At 44.5% G+C, this 16,880-nt stretch overlaps 1 protein-coding gene across 4 annotated transcripts in view; it reads left to right on the top strand.

Moving 5' to 3' along the window:
- Positions 1-1,223: 1,223 nt before the first annotated feature.
- LOC147425122 (uncharacterized) overlaps positions 1,224-16,880 on the top strand; it is a 55,264-nt gene continuing 39,607 nt past the window's right edge. For 2 of the 4 annotated variants that reach the window (XM_086499716.1, XM_086499717.1), the window contains exons 1-4: positions 1,224-1,435; positions 1,613-2,089; positions 2,254-2,415; positions 2,564-2,687. In XM_086499716.1, coding sequence (XP_086355842.1) covers positions 1,678-2,089; positions 2,254-2,415; positions 2,564-2,687 — 698 coding nt within the window. In that variant the 5' untranslated portion in view covers positions 1,224-1,435; positions 1,613-1,677. Of the gene's footprint in view, positions 1,436-1,612; positions 2,090-2,253; positions 2,416-2,563; positions 2,698-16,880 lie in introns of all 4 variants that reach the window. The other 2 variants (XM_086499715.1, XM_086499718.1) reach the window with 2 other exon arrangements.

The raw sequence follows: 16,880 nt of genomic DNA, 5'->3' as shown, positions 1-16,880 counted from the left end.
AATGTGGAGCTTGGGATGATTGACCTCTAAGCATGCAATAGAATTAGAGAAATGTAATGTTGCAGCATGTCTATTAATAAGTGACACTTATGCAACTAGTGGCATGCAAAGGGTGGAACATGACAATGAATCCATGAGCAATGCTTTGGTCAATATTTACGCCAAATGTGGTGCTTTAGCATGAAAAGTTATTGCAAGATATGCCCAACATGGTTGTGGCAAGGAAGCCCTGGACCCTTTTAAGTTGGGATGTGAAGGCCTCTCTCTGGATGCAAGCACCTTGAAAGACTATGGCCTTCTGAAGTTGCTGACATAGGTGAGTGAGGAGAGTGCAAGTCAAGGACTATTGGAGAAAGATGTCATTCTTGGAGGTGATTTGCTCGATATGTATGCCAAAGGTGGTGCCCTTACACAAGTGGACAAGAGTGTATATTTTATGTTTACATTGATTGTGAAGCTAAACATTCTCTGTAGATGCAGTTACCTATGCTTGGACTTTAGCAATCTACTTACATTGATGTTATCCTTTTACAAGAGTAGAGACAACACGAGAGGTCAAAGGCAAGTTACTTGTATCGATGAGGGACATCGAAACATGTGGTAAGTAAGCTCTGCCACATTTTCTCTTGAACACTGACCGTAGAACGAATACATCAAAACTTGCATGCTGATGTAGGAATGGCATGTTCCCTTATATAAATATAATTGGGGAGGATTGTGCAAACTCCCTCGTGCAAAGAATCATGCATGTTTTGTTTGTAATAACATAAAAATGAACCAATACATAAAAAAAGGGTTTAAAATATTATTAAACATTAAATTAAAAAAATGTTGACCCAATTTACGGTTTTTTGCAAGGTCTTCGTGCTGTATGCGAAACATTATTATGATTGCAATGTACCAGAGATAGCACACTGACGATAAGCGCAAGCTCTCTCTCTCTCTCTCTCTCTCTCTCCAATTTCGATAATCTTGTTCTCTCTCTCCCCTTCACTCCCCCACAAGAAATAAATTTGTCATCTTTGTATCTGCTCCTATGCACTATACACTATGATGCAGCTAACGAAGCACTCTAGTTGTCTCACTCTCAATTTTGAGAGAGAACATGGGAACGGGAACTGGATAAGGTGCCACGACCGTTAAAATATCTGTCCAAGCAGCAGATCAGCGGACTGGGGTGACGTCGGCATTTGAGGATTTTGATTTTGCGGTCAGCTAGGCAGCTACTCGCGCTAATATAAAGTGAACACGTCAGCTTGTGGGAGTCCGCATCGCCATAACAGCGAAGGCTCTCACAGCTCTCTTCTTTTCCATGCTCAAGCAAATGCCTCGCCGTGCCGAGCTTCTCGCTAATCAATCGGCAGTTGCGGCGTCGCAGCTTCTTCTCCCAAGAGGCGTGTTTTACTGAGATCGCCACAGATGGAACCCTCTAAAGGTACAATTCACCGTCTTTCTTTCTTATTCAAACTTAATTTTCTCCTCGCTTCGGACTCTACAGCCCTTGTGAGAGCAATGGGTCGTGTATAGCTCCTGTCGAGCGTTAAGCAATGTAATTAGGAAAAGAGTCTTGCAGTATGCTCAAGTTCTAAATTGGTTTTGGCACTGTTTCCAGTCATTTGACTACTTTGACACACTAAGGAACAATTTGTATGGAGGGCCCTCTAAGGTGCTGATCTGATGAAGATTGATGTAAGCTGTACACGTAGGGAAGATGACACAGATGATACCACGAAGTATGAGAGAGCAGGTGAAAGGCAAGATGAGCTTCAGCAGGATATTAAGAAGCAAGCATTTCAAGGGAGTGCTTGCACTGACCAGAAAGGCTTTAGATTTCTCGTGAAAGAGGTCTTGAAAGGGTATGCAACTACAGCTACAAGCAGGGCCCTTCAACAGGCAGTTTATAAAGGAGTTTGGCAAGCCCACCGCCATACCCAACAAGAACAAAAACTTCAAGCCCAGCCCCAACATTCTGCAGTCGTTCGTTGGGAAAGGTTTCTTCCTCATCAACAACTCCACGTACTACTCGTGGAGGATGATGATGCCACCCGACACATTGTGGGTGCTCTCCTACGCAATTGCAGCTATGAAGGTCGTTACTTGACTTTTTGTTTGGGGAATCATGATGCTATTGATTTCGTCTGATCGGTCAGTTGATCATGATGAATTTCAACTCATTGTTATTGTTAATTTGAGTTCATGTTATAGATTTGTTGTTCACTTATGGAACTGCTGGTGTTGTTTACGCCTTCCCAGTTACACCTGCCTCCAATGGGTTACTAGCATGGGAGCTTTTGGTGGACCAGAACAACCAAGTCGATCTTGTTCTCACGGAGGTCGTGATGCCCTGTTTATCAGGCATAGGTCTATTGGGGCGAATTATGAACCATGGGGCCCTCAAGCACATTCCGGTTATCAGTAAGCTTCATACTTTGATACCTTGGGATTCCGTTATGCCTTTAATTCATTCAGGAGTTCGGGAATGGGGTAAACCAACAGCTTGGTCTTGACCTCAGTTTCGAAGAAAACATTGGGAATATTGTGATATTGTTTCCTGATTTTGTAGCGATGTCCTCTCATGACTCCGTGAATGTGGTATTCAAATGCTTGTCAAAGGGAGCTGTGGACTTTCTTGTGAAACCAGTGAGGAAAAATGAACTGAAGAACTTGTGGCAGCATGTTTGGAGAAGGTGCCATAGTGTAAGCGTGACTTCATCTGTGTTCATACTTCAATAGGATTGCTGTACTCTCCTGCTGTCAATATTGTCTATACTCAAATCAGTTTAATGTGTCCCACTGGGAGTGGTTTACTTGGCTGCTCTCAAGCGTCTAGACCAGCTGGTTTCTTAACCGTGTATATTGCAGTTCCAGGATCCATTTTTTTTGGCTAGTCATTATTGGCAGACAATAAGTTGTGGTGCTCATCAGAGTATTATGATGTAGCATCAAAGGCCTCAATGCATTAAAAGAGAGCGTTTTATTCTGCTGATTTCGCATAATTATTTTAGGGTGCTTGGAATGCCACTTTCTAATCTTTTGATTGTAAAATATCGAGTGAAGGAGTTCCGGGAGTCTCGCCCAAGGCTAAAGAAAAATATTCTAAAGCGCATCGCTTGGTTGTTTGCCTGGGCGTAAGACTTTGGTGCAACTTCTTGCTCTGTGGGTCTATTCGAGCTTATAGGGTGTAGGGAGTTGGTGCAACATGGAGAGGTTAGAGTGCTAGTGCTTTGCTTGTTAATCTTTTTTCTTCCTTCAAGTGACGTAGCTGCAGGTGTTAGATGTAGCACAAATTGACCACACTCGTGCATGAGGAGGTACGTATTTGTGCCCACAAGATGTACCGTGTCAGGCGCAGTGAAAGAGAGTTGACAAGATCAAGCAATTATACGATGACAACCCCTTTGTAATCTTGTGTTAATGTAGGTGGATTTACGTTATTGATGGTTTCTTTGCGCTAATGGGTAATTCTTGTTTGGAATGAATGTAGAGATATTGATGGTAGCTTCATGTCCATGGAGATTTGTTTCTCAAAATGAATGAGAGATGCCTCCAAAGTCTGTAAAGCTGCCATTTCCTTGAAAGGAAATCGCGTTCATGGTGGATGACATTGTCGATACAAGGATAGGCACCCGCCACATTGGTTTACTTCAAACAGATGTTTGCATTTGCGTGGCCGTCAAATGAATTTGAAGCTGATGTTATGAACGATTGGCACCAACTCAATGTGGCTACTTGCAAAAGACTTTAATGGCTGAGAATAAATGATTTATTTATGAGTAGCCTGGTCACTTTAATGCAGATTGTTCACAAAAGAAAAGGCCAACTGACTAGAGGACAAGAAAGAAAAGAATCCCAAACCCACGGCCGGTTTAATACCAGATACGGTGGGTGATAGGCCAAGCAGTGAGTTATGCAGAGCGGGGGGTAAAGTGAGGGATCAGACGACACTTATTTTCTTTGATCCAGGTGCGAAGGCAAACTTTCTCGGCCGGTGCTCCATAAGTTCATTAAGTTAATTGGTTTAGCTTCTCTTGTCCACTCGGCCATTTCTCTTCCAGTTGGTCATGCCACGTCATCACTTTGTGAACAAAACATGCAAAACCTCGCATTGCTATGTACCCCATCTCTTTAGCTTTGATGCCCAACTTGATAGCCAACTCTGGTGAGAGAGGCCTAAAACCCTAAATACCGAAAGCTTTACCTCTAGAAGTGATTTTTGTAAATCGCACTGACATGTTGACGTGGCAAGATTGTATGGATTTTCCGGATTTTGCACTGTTGTGTTGATGTTGTCGGCTGTACGGATTTTTGCAATTTGTGCTGGACGGATTTTACGCTAGCTTTTGAGAGCAGATGCTTTTGGGCTTTAGTGCCTTTAAGTTGATTGCTTTTGGGGCTCTGCTTTTGGGCATCCCTTATAAGAATAAAAGAGCCCTTGGGGCCTCACTCTCCACAGCATCTGGATGCACAGTCTGAGTAGAGGACCCTGGGGAGTTGTATCTTGATGCGATTAATAATTAACAAATACCGAAAGGGGCGCCAGTCTTAGGGGCCTTTGCTTCTGAGTGCGAAACTCCGCCGTGCCATGCCGACTCTCTCTCTCTCTCTCTCTCCCCCCCTTTAAAGTTGAGTGATTTTGAAGTTTTTGTTCGTGTGTTGCTATTGATATCTCGATTTGAGTGACCAAGCCTGTAACAATGATATCAGAGCTCATAAAGATTCTTCTTCTACGAAGGATCCGATCTCTTTTGCAGCACACGCAGGTTCTCGAGGAGAATCTGATAGAATGGACAAGATTTTTGCTTGTAAAAGAATCTTTGTGCCCCCACTCCGGACTTATTAGTCACTCCCACCCTTGCCCATCGTGCATTGGGCGCGTTCCCATCTTCATCGCTGTGCCTTAGAGGGCATAAGCCATAAAGAACCCCAGATTACACATGGGTTCTCGCAGGGTTGTCCACGTTCGACGTACGGGACGTTCCGTACGTTCCGTACCGTACCGTACGACTCGTACGTTCCGTACATGAGTCGTCCGTTTGTTTGTTTGTTTTTTTTTTGTTTTTGTTTTTTTTGTTTTTTGTTTTTTTTGCGGGGCGATTTTTGGTGTGGGAATGTTTTGGATCTCGACTGCATGTGAACAAGAGCCCAATGGCTGCATTGGCTCAAACCACCATGACCTATGTGCGACGAGGCTTGGGTAGCGGATCTACTATGGCCGCCACCACTTTGGAGATCATGATTCTTCTTTCTTCGGACATTGCCGTTTCCAATGTCCATGGACAGATCTTTCATGTTCTAACTTGTAAGACTTAAGTTACAAGTATTTAGTACTAAGCAGTGTTAGAAAAAAGCCGGGGTCTAGTGTATTTTAACCGGCTGAAATTATAAAATCCCGGTTAGATTTTGAGCTTGCCTCTAAGAAAACCGGCAAATTTACACAAGTTTTAGTGTAATTATCGGCAAAAGCTTCAAATTTTGACCTGAAAACTCAAGTTTTTCCTTATTTTGATCGGTTAGGAAAAATGTTTGTTTCTAGCCCTGGTACTAAGTACTAAGGTCGATGTCATGACTCATATGATCTATCATGTGTAAGACGCATGATTTTTTTTTGCATCGTACGTTACGTCACCGTACGTCTAATTTTTTTTAGTTCGATTAGTACCGCACGTCTTCGTACGTGTACCCGTCGTACGTGACCGTACGTGTCAACTATGGGTTCTCGTGGAGAATGACAAAGATAACACCCCTTAGGGAGGAGGCGAAGAAAAGTTGAAATCCGGTGTGGGAATTGAAGAAAGAATGAAGAATTGGGCAAATTTTTGGCGAGAAAGTTTGCCAGAGCGGAGTACAAACGTCAACTGCAGGTTGACACTGTCAAAGTCGATGATGTGCAAGAGAGAGAGAGAGAGAGAGAGAGAGAGAGAGAGAGAGAGAGAGAGAGAGAGAGAGAGAGAGAGAGAGAGAGAGAGAGAGAGAGAGAGAGAACTAACCAACCTTGGCAATGAAAATGATGATAATACAATGGGGGCTGAGGGTTGCTTATATAGCAACCTGAGTGAATTGCCCTACCTAGACTTTAACAAATAAGTAAAATAAATACCTAAAAGACAAACTAAATAATGGGATCACATTGGGCAGTTCACTTGAGATGCCAAAACTTCAACACCCTCTCTGCATCTCATAGTGGACATCAATAGTGAGACCAAGTCGATGAAGAAGCTACCATGGACACCCCAGCAACAGCTCCTTGTTGGATACATCTCGGATTGGCTACTCTCAAGTTAGTACCTTAGAATAATGCCATCGGTTGCCTTTTGAAAAATTGAACTGTAGATTACACTACATCCAAGAATCCCCATTCGTGAACTCTGAACACATTTCTAGATAATGAACTTTGAAATACATCCTGTTCATAATCCGACCAACAACAATGAATTGGTGTACTCATCTATAGTGTTTTAGATACGTTTGATTGGTTCCTTGCTAGATGCATGTGCCTTGAATTCCGAGCTACGGGTTCAAACACCGATAACTTGAACTCGAAACGCTACTGCAAGAGAAGGTGGGGGGAGGCGTAACAGAGAAGCGTTTCAAAACGCACACGTAGGGAAGAAGGGGGGGAGGCAATGCTAAGGCATGGAGGCGGCATCTCAAAACGCCAGCTCTGACTGCATTTTAAAACTGCCAACTACCCGATGCCGGCTCCACAAGGTCTAGCCTTTTAAAAATGTTGCAACAATTTTTTTTTTGAAGATACTGCCGCTCAGAACTCCTTCAACAATTTGTGTCGTTTCTCTCCTGTGATCGTGGAGCAAAACTGCAGTAAGGCCTCTTCGGTTCCTCTTCTCCACAGGTTTTCTTCAAGACGTTGCCTTGCTCCACCAAGGCTCTGATATCATGTCAAAAGTCGACGATGCAGAAGCGTAGAGACCAAGGGGGGAGAGAGAGAGAGAGAGAGAGAGAGAGAGAGAGAGAGAGAGAGAGAGAGAGAGAGAGAGAGAGAGATTGAAATTTCGTCCATGGAGGTCAGATATGACCCATGGGACCAAAAACAAACATTACAACGGTTCCATTTGAACAAAAGATGACGATACATATCAGTTAAGGACTGAGGGTCCATTGGGAGGGTAAAACGAAAATTGAAAAACAAAACCTAGGGGGGGGGGGGGGGGGGGGGGGGGGGGAGGAAGAGCTGAGTTAGGATTTCGAAACTCCTTGATGATGGCTTTGCCACCTTGGTAGATTGCCCGTTTACCTTGTTTGCGAGCTTCGTGTACCTTCTTGAGCTCGCTTGATTTAGCTTTGAGTTGATTTGTTGTCAGCTCTTCGGCGATCCAAAACGTTTTTGCCTTGAGGAGGCGAGATTGGCGTAGTAGCTTCAACCGTTCTTCTTTGTCCTTGAAGGTGAGGATACAATGCTTGGGTGGCACATGCTTGTGTGTGTCGTTGATCCAAGAAACGGTTTTAAGCCTGATGTTGACAGGTTGAAGAACGTCATTGAGTTTGTCGATTGCTTCCTCGAGAGTGTCCTCGCTGGTGAAACATGGTGCGTGAAGTCCTCTTATCTTGACCTTGAGAGAGAGGGATTCTTGTAGTGTGCATTCTTGTAAAATTGATTGTATCTTGTTGTCAATCTGCTTGTGTGTCACTTCATGGACCTCCGTCACTGCTTTGATGGTCTTGGTAAGTGAGGCTTCAATACCTTGGGTTTTTGTGAGTAGAGGTTGGCTCTCTACTTCCTTCGTCTCCTCTAGCTTACGCAAGCCTTGCTTGAGCTTCTCATTCTCTCCAATTAGTTCCTGAATCTGAGCTTCGAGGGCAATAATCCTTGCTTCTTGGCGATTGATGAGATCCTTTCGGGGTGCAGCAACGACAACGAGGAAGCTCTTGCGAGAGATTGGAGTGCCAAAGGAAGACATTGTGGCTCCCTTTTTTACCTTTCCACAGTCTGAATGTGCTTCTCAAACCTTTGAAAACCTTCAAAGGTTTGTATGAGGGCTAGTTGGAGCTCAACTCAAACCTCCAATCGGGGTACAATAGGAACCTCCGACTAACTGAAGCTATTTGTAATGTTTGTTGTTTTTTTTGGGCTACAGGCGAGAAAGCAGGCTGAGGGCAGAGACAAAGTAGGTCTGCAAGCGAGTGTCACAAACCGGTGACGTGGCAGCAGACCCTAGACAGACTGCCCGGACAGTGACATGTCGCAGGCTGGTACGAAAATTCCAGATTTTGCGGCGCAAAACCCACTGACTGTTGTTGATGTGGCATCCGTACGGTTTTTTTGCTTTTTGCGTAGCTTGCTGATGACATGGCAGCGTATGAAAGCCCTGAATTTACGCTTGCCGTTTTTATGGCAGCTTTTGGGGATAATTGCTTTTGTGAGAGAAGCTTTTCACTTACTGCTTTTGGGGCTCTGCTTTTAGGCATCCCTTGTATCAATAAATAAGTGGACAGGGCCTCACTTCTCAGAGCATCTGGACGCAGAGTCTGAGAGTGAGCACCTACCACTCTCTTGTACTTTGAACACAGATCAATACAAAAAGAAATATCAAAAGGGGTGCTAGTGTTTGGGGCCAATATCTCTAGGAATGGAACTACGCCGGGCCGTGTCGACTTAGTTGTGAAGTGTGAACTGTTTTGAAGTGAATCTTTGTTGTGTCGCGGTAGTATCTAGACTTGGGGTGTCCAAGTTTGTTACAGTGGTATGAGAGCACAAAAAGATTCTTCTTCTACGAAGGATCCGATCCTTTTTGTAGCGCGCAAAGCTTTTGGGAAAGAATCTTCATGTCCGGACCCCGGACTTATTAGCCACTCCCACCCTTCATACATCGTGCATCGAGCGTGCTCCCGTCTTCATCGCTCTGTCTTACAGGGCATAAACCCATAAAGAATCTCATATTACAAATGAATTTTCGTGAAGAATCAGACAGAGATGACTGCCTTTTAGACTTTGAAAGAGAAATTGACTATAGGACCAGTTTTGACTTTGCCGGATTTACAAAAGTCATTCCAAGTATATTGTGATGCTCGTGGTCTTAATGCAAGAAGGCCATGTCATAGCCTATGAGAGCCGATTGTTTTCAAGGCCGGAATTGATAGCACAGATTTATGAGTAAGAGTTTTTGGCGGTTATCCATGCTCTTCGACATTACCCACTCGGAGTTGATTTTACGGTCTTCACTGACCATCAGAGTCTACGCTACTTATTGTCACAGAAGCAGCTTTCGGAAAAGCAGACATGGTGGGCTAGCATCTTGTCACAGTTCACTTCCAGGTTGTCCATGTGCAGGAACAAAAGAACTTGGTGGCAGATGCTTTGTCCCGGAAGCCGTTAGTCTTGGCTATTTCCGCGATTCATCATAGAAGCTTCGAGGACATGGTCGATCAGTACGCCACAGATCCAGATTTTTAAGATGTATTTAGTCGAATACAGAATGGGGAGGTAGTAGCGGGATATTCCATTCGCAATGGCTACTTGATGAAGAGAACGATGTTGTGCGTTACACAGCCGTTGAGGGAAAAGGTTCTAACCGAATGCCACTGTCCACCATTTACGGGTCACCGCGGCATTGATACCACCTTGAAAGGTGTGGAGCAATATTTCTTTTCGCAGGGACTCGGTCAAGTTTGACAGGCATAAAGCACAGGGATTGTTACAGCCTTTACCCATTCCCACCCACCCCTTGGAAAGTATTGCTATGGATTTCATTTTTGATCTCTCGAAGACAAAGAGTGGGCACGATGGTATTTGGACTGTTATTGATAGATTTAGCAAGCAGGCTCATTTCATTCCAGTGAAGAAGACAGTCAAGCCGGATCATTTAGCGAGACTGTTCATTGCCCAGATATTCAGATTACATGGCATGCTTGAGACAACCGTCTCTGATAGAGATCCTCGATTCACGAGTTTGTTTTGGAAGTCTATTTGGGAAAACATTGGCACACGGTTGCAGTTCTCGTTATCTTTCCACTTACAGACAGATGGGCAATCTGAGATTGCAAATTCAGTCGTACTGGATTTATTGAAGTCTTACATTTTTAATCAGAAGACTCAATGGGAAAAGTTTTTATCCTTGGTGGAATTTGCCTACAATAACACGATCCACTCTTCGATAAGGAAGGCGCCATTTGAGATTATTGAAGGTGCTACGAAGGTTCCACCCTTCCTAAGCACGGAAGATAAGATTTTTGAAGCCGGCCAGTATACGAGGGACTTGGACACTCCTTTTGCCAAGGTCCGGGAGGCTTTAAAGAAATCTCAGGAAAGACATGTAACAAACTACTGACGTGTCAAAGCCTAAAGGATGGAGTCAACTTATAGAAGCCGGCAGAGGGACCTAAACTTTAAGAAGAAAAAGTAACAGAAGAAGAAGTCCTACCAACTTATGGGGACCCCGTTCGATGGGGCCCAAGTGACAGAAAGGATTAAAATAAAGCAAGATCCGGACACACGCCAAAACTGATGATGTGGCAAATTTCCGAAAAGCGTTGACATGATGACGTGGCAGGCTGTACGGATTTCCGTGTTTTGCGCTGGTTGATGACGTGGTTGTCCGAAACCCTAATTTTATTGAAATCCTAACCCTAAAATCAAAAACCCTAATTTTGCCCGAAAGCCTAATTCTGTTAAAACCCTAACCCTAAAATCAAAAACCCTAACCCTAACCCTGATTTGCTGACGTGGCGGGCTGACACGTGGCCTGCTGTACGGACACCGATGCGATTTACGAAAAGTTGGCAGCTTTTGGCATTGCTTTTTGGACCAGGAGCTTTTGCGTTTTGAAGGCATCTCACTGTAATTGCTTTTTAGGCTCATTCTTTGGCATGCTTCCTGGAGAAGGTGCAGAGTCTGGAGTTCCGGCTTATACTTTGATGATGCAATATAAAGAAATACCGAAAGGGGCGCCAGGGTTTGGGGCCAATACTCTCTGGGGTGGAATTTCGCCACTCTGTGTCGCGTGTCGTCTCTCTTTCAGTTCGGTTGTTATTGAAGTGCTAAAAGTCTGTTCAGTCTGCTCTTTTCTATTGGCATGTGGTGCCCGTTTTGTGACAGTGGTATCAGAGCATCAGGCGTGTGCTTTTCTGAAAGCATACTGGTCCTACAAAGCAGACAGTGCTATTGGAATTATTATTTGAGGTATCTTCGCCCTCCAACCTGGACTTATTAGCTACTCCCACCCTCACTTCATCGCGCATCGGGCGCGCTCTGGTCTTCACCGCTCATTTCTATAGAGCATAAGCCATTAAGATCACTTGCAAAGAAGGATCCGATATTTGTTTCGAGTCACTGGTTTTCTCAAAAGAAGTGCCATGCAGATGTTGATGTCTATAGCTACCAAGCTGTACACTCCAAGTACTTGGTAAGCTTTCAAGAAACAAATTTGTCCGAAGTTATATGGTTTCTGACATCTTCCTTCGGAGTGCAACTTCTGGTAGAGGGGGGTATCCTGAAATGCTTGCCATGGAAACCCTAGCAGTCTATAACTTGAAATTTCTCGACATCTCTCAGTAGATATCTCTTCACGAGCAGATGCATATGTAAGCATTTATGTTGCATTGTGAAGTGCCAATTACTGAATATTCCTAATTGGATGAGATTGCCTGGGTATGTAATTTTAGTGCATCAAGACACCCGTGGAAGGTCAGTACGGTCTGGGTGTGATGGCTAATTTTACTACGCCGGAATATCGAGTTCCGATCTGGACGAAAGGAGAAGCTAACTCCTTGATCAAAAGAGCAGAAAGGAGAAGCTAACTCCTTGATCAAAGCAGTCGAAAGGAGAAGCTAATTCCTTGATCAAAACACTCGAAAGGAGAAGCTAACTCCTTAATAAAAAGAGCAAATTGATTGTCCCTCGGAAATTTTTTAGCTAACTTGAATTGCTTTGCAGATATGCTGTAATCGTGGACGATTACTCTCTTTCAAGAAGGGGAGATGTAACAAAGTGCTGACGTGTCTACGCCTAAAGAATGGAGTCAACTTATAGAAGCCGGCCGAGGGACCTAAACCCTAAGAAGAACAAGTAACAGAAGAAGAAGTCCTACCAACTTATGGGGACCCCGTTCGATGGGGCCCAAGTGACAGAAAGGATTAAAATAAAGCAGGATCCAGACACACGCCAAAACTGATGATGTGGCAGATTTTCAAAAATTGCGCTGACATGATGACGTGGCAGGCTGTACAGATTTTCGCGTTTTGCGCTGGCTGATGATGTGGCTGCTCAAAACCCTAATTCTGTTGAAATACTAACCCTAAAATCAAAAACCCTAATTCTGTCCGAAACCCTTATTCTGTTGAAACCCTAACCCTAAAATAAAAAAAACCTAATTCTGCCCAAAACCCTACCCTAAAATCAAAAACCCTAACCCTAACTCTAACCCTGAATTGTTGACGTGGCGAGCTGACACGTGGCCTGCTATACAGACACTGACGCGACTTACGAAAAGCTGGCAGCTTTTGGCATTGCTTTCTGAACCATGAGCTTTTGAGTTTTGATGGCTTTTCACTTTAATTGCTTTTCAGGCCAAGGGCCTTTAAATATGAGGTTAGGGCTCACTCTCTGGCACGCTTCCTGGAGAAGGTGCAGAGTCTGGAGTACCGGCTTGTACTTTGATGATGCAATATAAAGAAATACTGAAAGGGGCGCCAAGGTTTGGGGCCAATACTCTCTGGGGTGGAATTTCGCCACTCCGTGTTGCGTGTCGTCTCTCTCTTTCAGTTCGGTTGTTATTGAAGTGCTAAAAGTTTGTTCAGTCTGCTCTTTTCTATTGGCACGGGGTGCCTGCCTTGTGACACACAAGAAGGCAGCAGATCGACACCGTCGCGATTTGAAATTAAAGGAAGACGATTGGGTGCTCGTTTTGAGAAGGCACGCCTGAGAAAGAAAAAGGGAAAGGGGCGGTTTTCCAAAGCTTAGCATGAGATACTATGGACCTTTCGAGATAAAAGAAAAGATAAATAATGTCTCCTTTAAACTGAAGCTGCCCGATACGTGGAGAATTCACAATGCTTTTCATGCGAGTCTCTTAAAGCCTTTTAAAGGCGATGTGCCTGATGATGGGGAGCCAGATGAGCAACCCGAAGTGGATGAAAGCGAGGAGATACTCGTCCCAAAACAGATACTAACACATAAAGATAGAAAGGATAAAGGTAAACTGATTAGGTGGTTCTTAGTTAAATTCAAGAACTATCCTGCATTGGATGCGAAGTGGATGGAGGAGGAGGATCTAGCATATACTCCTCAGATTGTGAACATGTACCTTGAAGCATTTGCTTTAGCATAATCTACTCCGATAGAACCCCGATTTCAGCATGGGTGAATGTAGTGCAGCGGGCTTGCATAAGAGGGGAGTCACTCCGCTCCTTTGTCAACAGATTACCCCGATTTTTGATATAGTCATTGATGTCCCTTTGGGTTTCAGGGATACTGCTAAGCTGATAGTATTCTGTTGTACGACTTTATGGATTGGAATTCCCGAAAACGAATACGATACTGATTTGTACTTGACTCGTTTGAGTGCAGGAACTGAAAGACGAAATGACTGTAGCATTTCGGTCTCATTAATCTCTATAGACATGATTGCAATATGGATTAGTTAATCGGGCATTTGTGAGGTTTCGACTGGATCTAGATGCGATTGCTAAATACGTTGCCGATTAATCATGGTTTGAGATTTGGAATGATTTTGAATGTGATTTGTCCTGTGATGTCAAGTGATGTCCTGTGAATCTCATAGTCACAGGGGACGCCCTTTTTTGGGCTTCTCATCCTCACTTTTTCGTCCCCACTTGCCGTCCCGCGCTCTTTTTTACACTAAAAATCCATTTGAGCCTCGTCCCCCGTCCCAGAATGCGTCCCTTATGACTATGCTTGTGATGTCCTACGATGTGATTGTCGATTGGTACATGTGCTAGATATGTTGTGCCTAGCGCGTTGGTACTAACAGTCAGTGTCTGCTAAGACAGTTTATGGCCTTTGTCTGTTTTGCAGGCGTAATCGAGGGCGATTACAATGCTTTCAAGAGGGGGGTATGTCACAAACTGGTGACGTGGCAGCAGACCCCAGACACACAGCCTGGACAGTGACACGTGGTAGGCTGGTACGGAAATTCCGGATTTTGCGGCGTAAAACCCGTTGACTACTGCTGATGTAGCATCCGTACGGGTTTTTTGCTTTTTGCGAAGCTTTCTGATGACATGGCAGTGTACGGAAACCTTGAATTTACGCTTGCTGTTTTTATGAGATCTTTTGGGGATAATTACTTTTGTGAGAAAAGCTTTTCACTTACTGCTTTTGGGGCTCTACTTTTGGGCATCCCTTGTATCAATAAATAAGTGGGCAGGGCCTCACTTCTCAGAGCATCTGGACGCAGAGTCTGAGAGTGAGCACCTACCTACTCTGGTGTACTTTGAACACAAATTAATACAAAAAGAAATACTAAAAGGGGCGCCAGTCTTTGGGCCAATATCTCTAGGCACGGAACTACGTCGGGCCGTGTCGACTTAATTGTGAAGTGTGAATTGTTTTGAAGTGAATCTTTGCTTTGTCGCGGTAATATTTAGAGTTGGGGTGTCCAAGTTTGTTACAGCGAGCAAGCGGGTGAGGGCAGAGAGAGAGAGAGAGCTTTTGGTCTGCTAGCTCGTGGGGGGCAGGTTTGCAGGCAGGTAGGCGGGCTGAGGGAAGAGAGAGCTTTAGGTCGTTTGCTTTGATTTCCATGGGTTGAGGGTAAGCTAGGGGGTTTAACGTCCCTCCACAGGCCTGCTCTTGAGCCTGGGAGAGAGAGACGGTGCAGAGTTGGGTTTGGGTTTGAGAGAGAGAGAGAGAGAGAGAGAGAGAGAGAGAGAGAGAGAGAGAGAGAGAGAGAGAGAGAGAGAGAGAGAGAGAGAGAGAGAGAGAGAACCAACCAACCTTGGCAATGAAAATGATGATAATACAATGGGGGTTGAGGGTTGCTTACATAGCAACCTCAGTGACAAATAAGTAAAATAAATACCTACAAGCCAAACTAAATAATGGGATCACATCGGGCAGTTCACTTGAGATGCCAAAACTCCAACACTCTCTCTACAGCTCATAGTGGACATCAATAGTGAGACCAAGTCGATGAAGAAGATACCTCAGCCTATCATGGACACCCCAACAACAGCTCCTTACTGGATACACCTCGGATTTGCTGCTCTCAAGTGTGTACCTTAGAAGAGTGCCATCTTGAGCATTGGTTGCCTTTTAGAAAATTGAAAAGTAGACCACACTACGTCCGAATTCAGCCAGCAGTTCAGCGTTTGCAGCATCGAGATTTCAGCCCCTTCATCGCCAGTTAGTTGTAGATCAAGGCCATCAATCCCTAGCGTTTTTGCATGTTAGCCATAGCCTGGTAGTATAAGCCTCTCTACCAAGTATCATCGTCGAAGTACATCTCATCGTCGTCGTCAGAGTACCCCAGCATCTAGCACCCCTTGCGTTTTGGCTTGGCTCTTGTGCTCAGCGAAGGGATCATCAGGTCCTCCATGTCCTTAGCACCCAAGTACCTACAGTATCCAGTAGTACCTGTAGTACCTAGCACAAGCACCAAGTATCCGTAGTACCCAGCACTTAGCCTCTCCAATACCAAGTATCCACAACAATACCCCTCATCATCTACCGCAATACCCTTCAATATCTCAGTAGTGTTAGGAAATAGGGCGTAGCTCAGTAGATAATTGAGTAGATTACTTAATGGAGAGAGATAATTTTCACACACAAGAGATTAGAGAGAGAGAGAGAGAGAGAGAGAGAGAGAGAGAGAGAGAGAGAGAGTACACACGATATACGTGGTTCACCCTATGTGGGCTACGTCTACGGGAAAGCAGCCACTCAATGGCTTTAGTACTTCAAAACAAGAAGTAGGGATTATACCCTTTTGGAGCTCCCGCCTTGCTTCACTCTCATCACCTCACACCCACCTTGTTGCATCAACTTCACACTGTGAGATGTGTGTAGAAATGGCTTCCTTTTATAGGCCAAAATGAGAGAGGGCAGCCATGTGTAGCCGCCCTTGTGTAGATAAGTCCAAATCGGACCCTCCAATCCGCCCATGTGTGGCCGCCCTTGAGAAGACAAATCCGGTTTTGAATTCGGCCACCGGCCACCGGCCATTGACTACCAGCCACCTGCCAACCGGCCATCCGACCGATCGTTTTCGGACCACTTTCCGGCAATCGTCCGGCCATAATATTCCGGCAAAAAGGAATATTCCGGCGATGGCCGTGAAAATTTTGGTTTCCGACAGAGTGATTTTTCTTCATGCACAATGGCTTCTCCTCATAATGGGGCCCTTACAAATGTGTGTTTTTACCACAAAAAATTACAAGGGTTAAATCATGCTCCATACTTAACAAGTAGTACCAAGCATCTGCATCAAGTACCCATTAGCATCTCAACATTTAGCATCATTGTATCATCATTGTGCAAGAAATAAAGAAAGCTCGCTCTCGCAACAGAGCAAGACGGCCCTTGAGGGTGATTGGGACCCGACATGCCGTGTCGTCTCTTTTCTCTCTCTTTGCGTTAATCTCCTTCATTGTGTTGAGTTCAGTTTCTCTTTTCAAGTGAAGTGAAGTAACCTTGTGTTTGTGCGGAGTACTAGATCTGAGCTAAATTCTTAAACTCTTCGGCTGCACCTGACATTAGTATCAGAGTTCTATGCATGCTTTGGCTTCGCGAACTCAAGGGAAGAACCACAAGAACACAAGTAGAACCACAGGAACCCAAGCCGAATCAAGAACCCAAGCAGAACCAAGAACCCAAGAGAACCTCTCTCAGATTTTTTTCCTCAAAAGAATCTTCGTGTCTGGATCTCGGACTTATTAGCCACTCCCATCCTTAGTCCATCACGCATCGGGCG

The sequence above is a fragment of the Adiantum capillus-veneris genome, chromosome 25 (genome assembly GCF_014529385.1).
Source record: "Adiantum capillus-veneris isolate H3 chromosome 25, ASM1452938v2, whole genome shotgun sequence".
Lineage (NCBI taxonomy): Eukaryota > Viridiplantae > Streptophyta > Polypodiopsida > Polypodiales > Pteridaceae > Adiantum > Adiantum capillus-veneris.
This window is presented reverse-complemented; position numbering and strand designations above follow the sequence as displayed.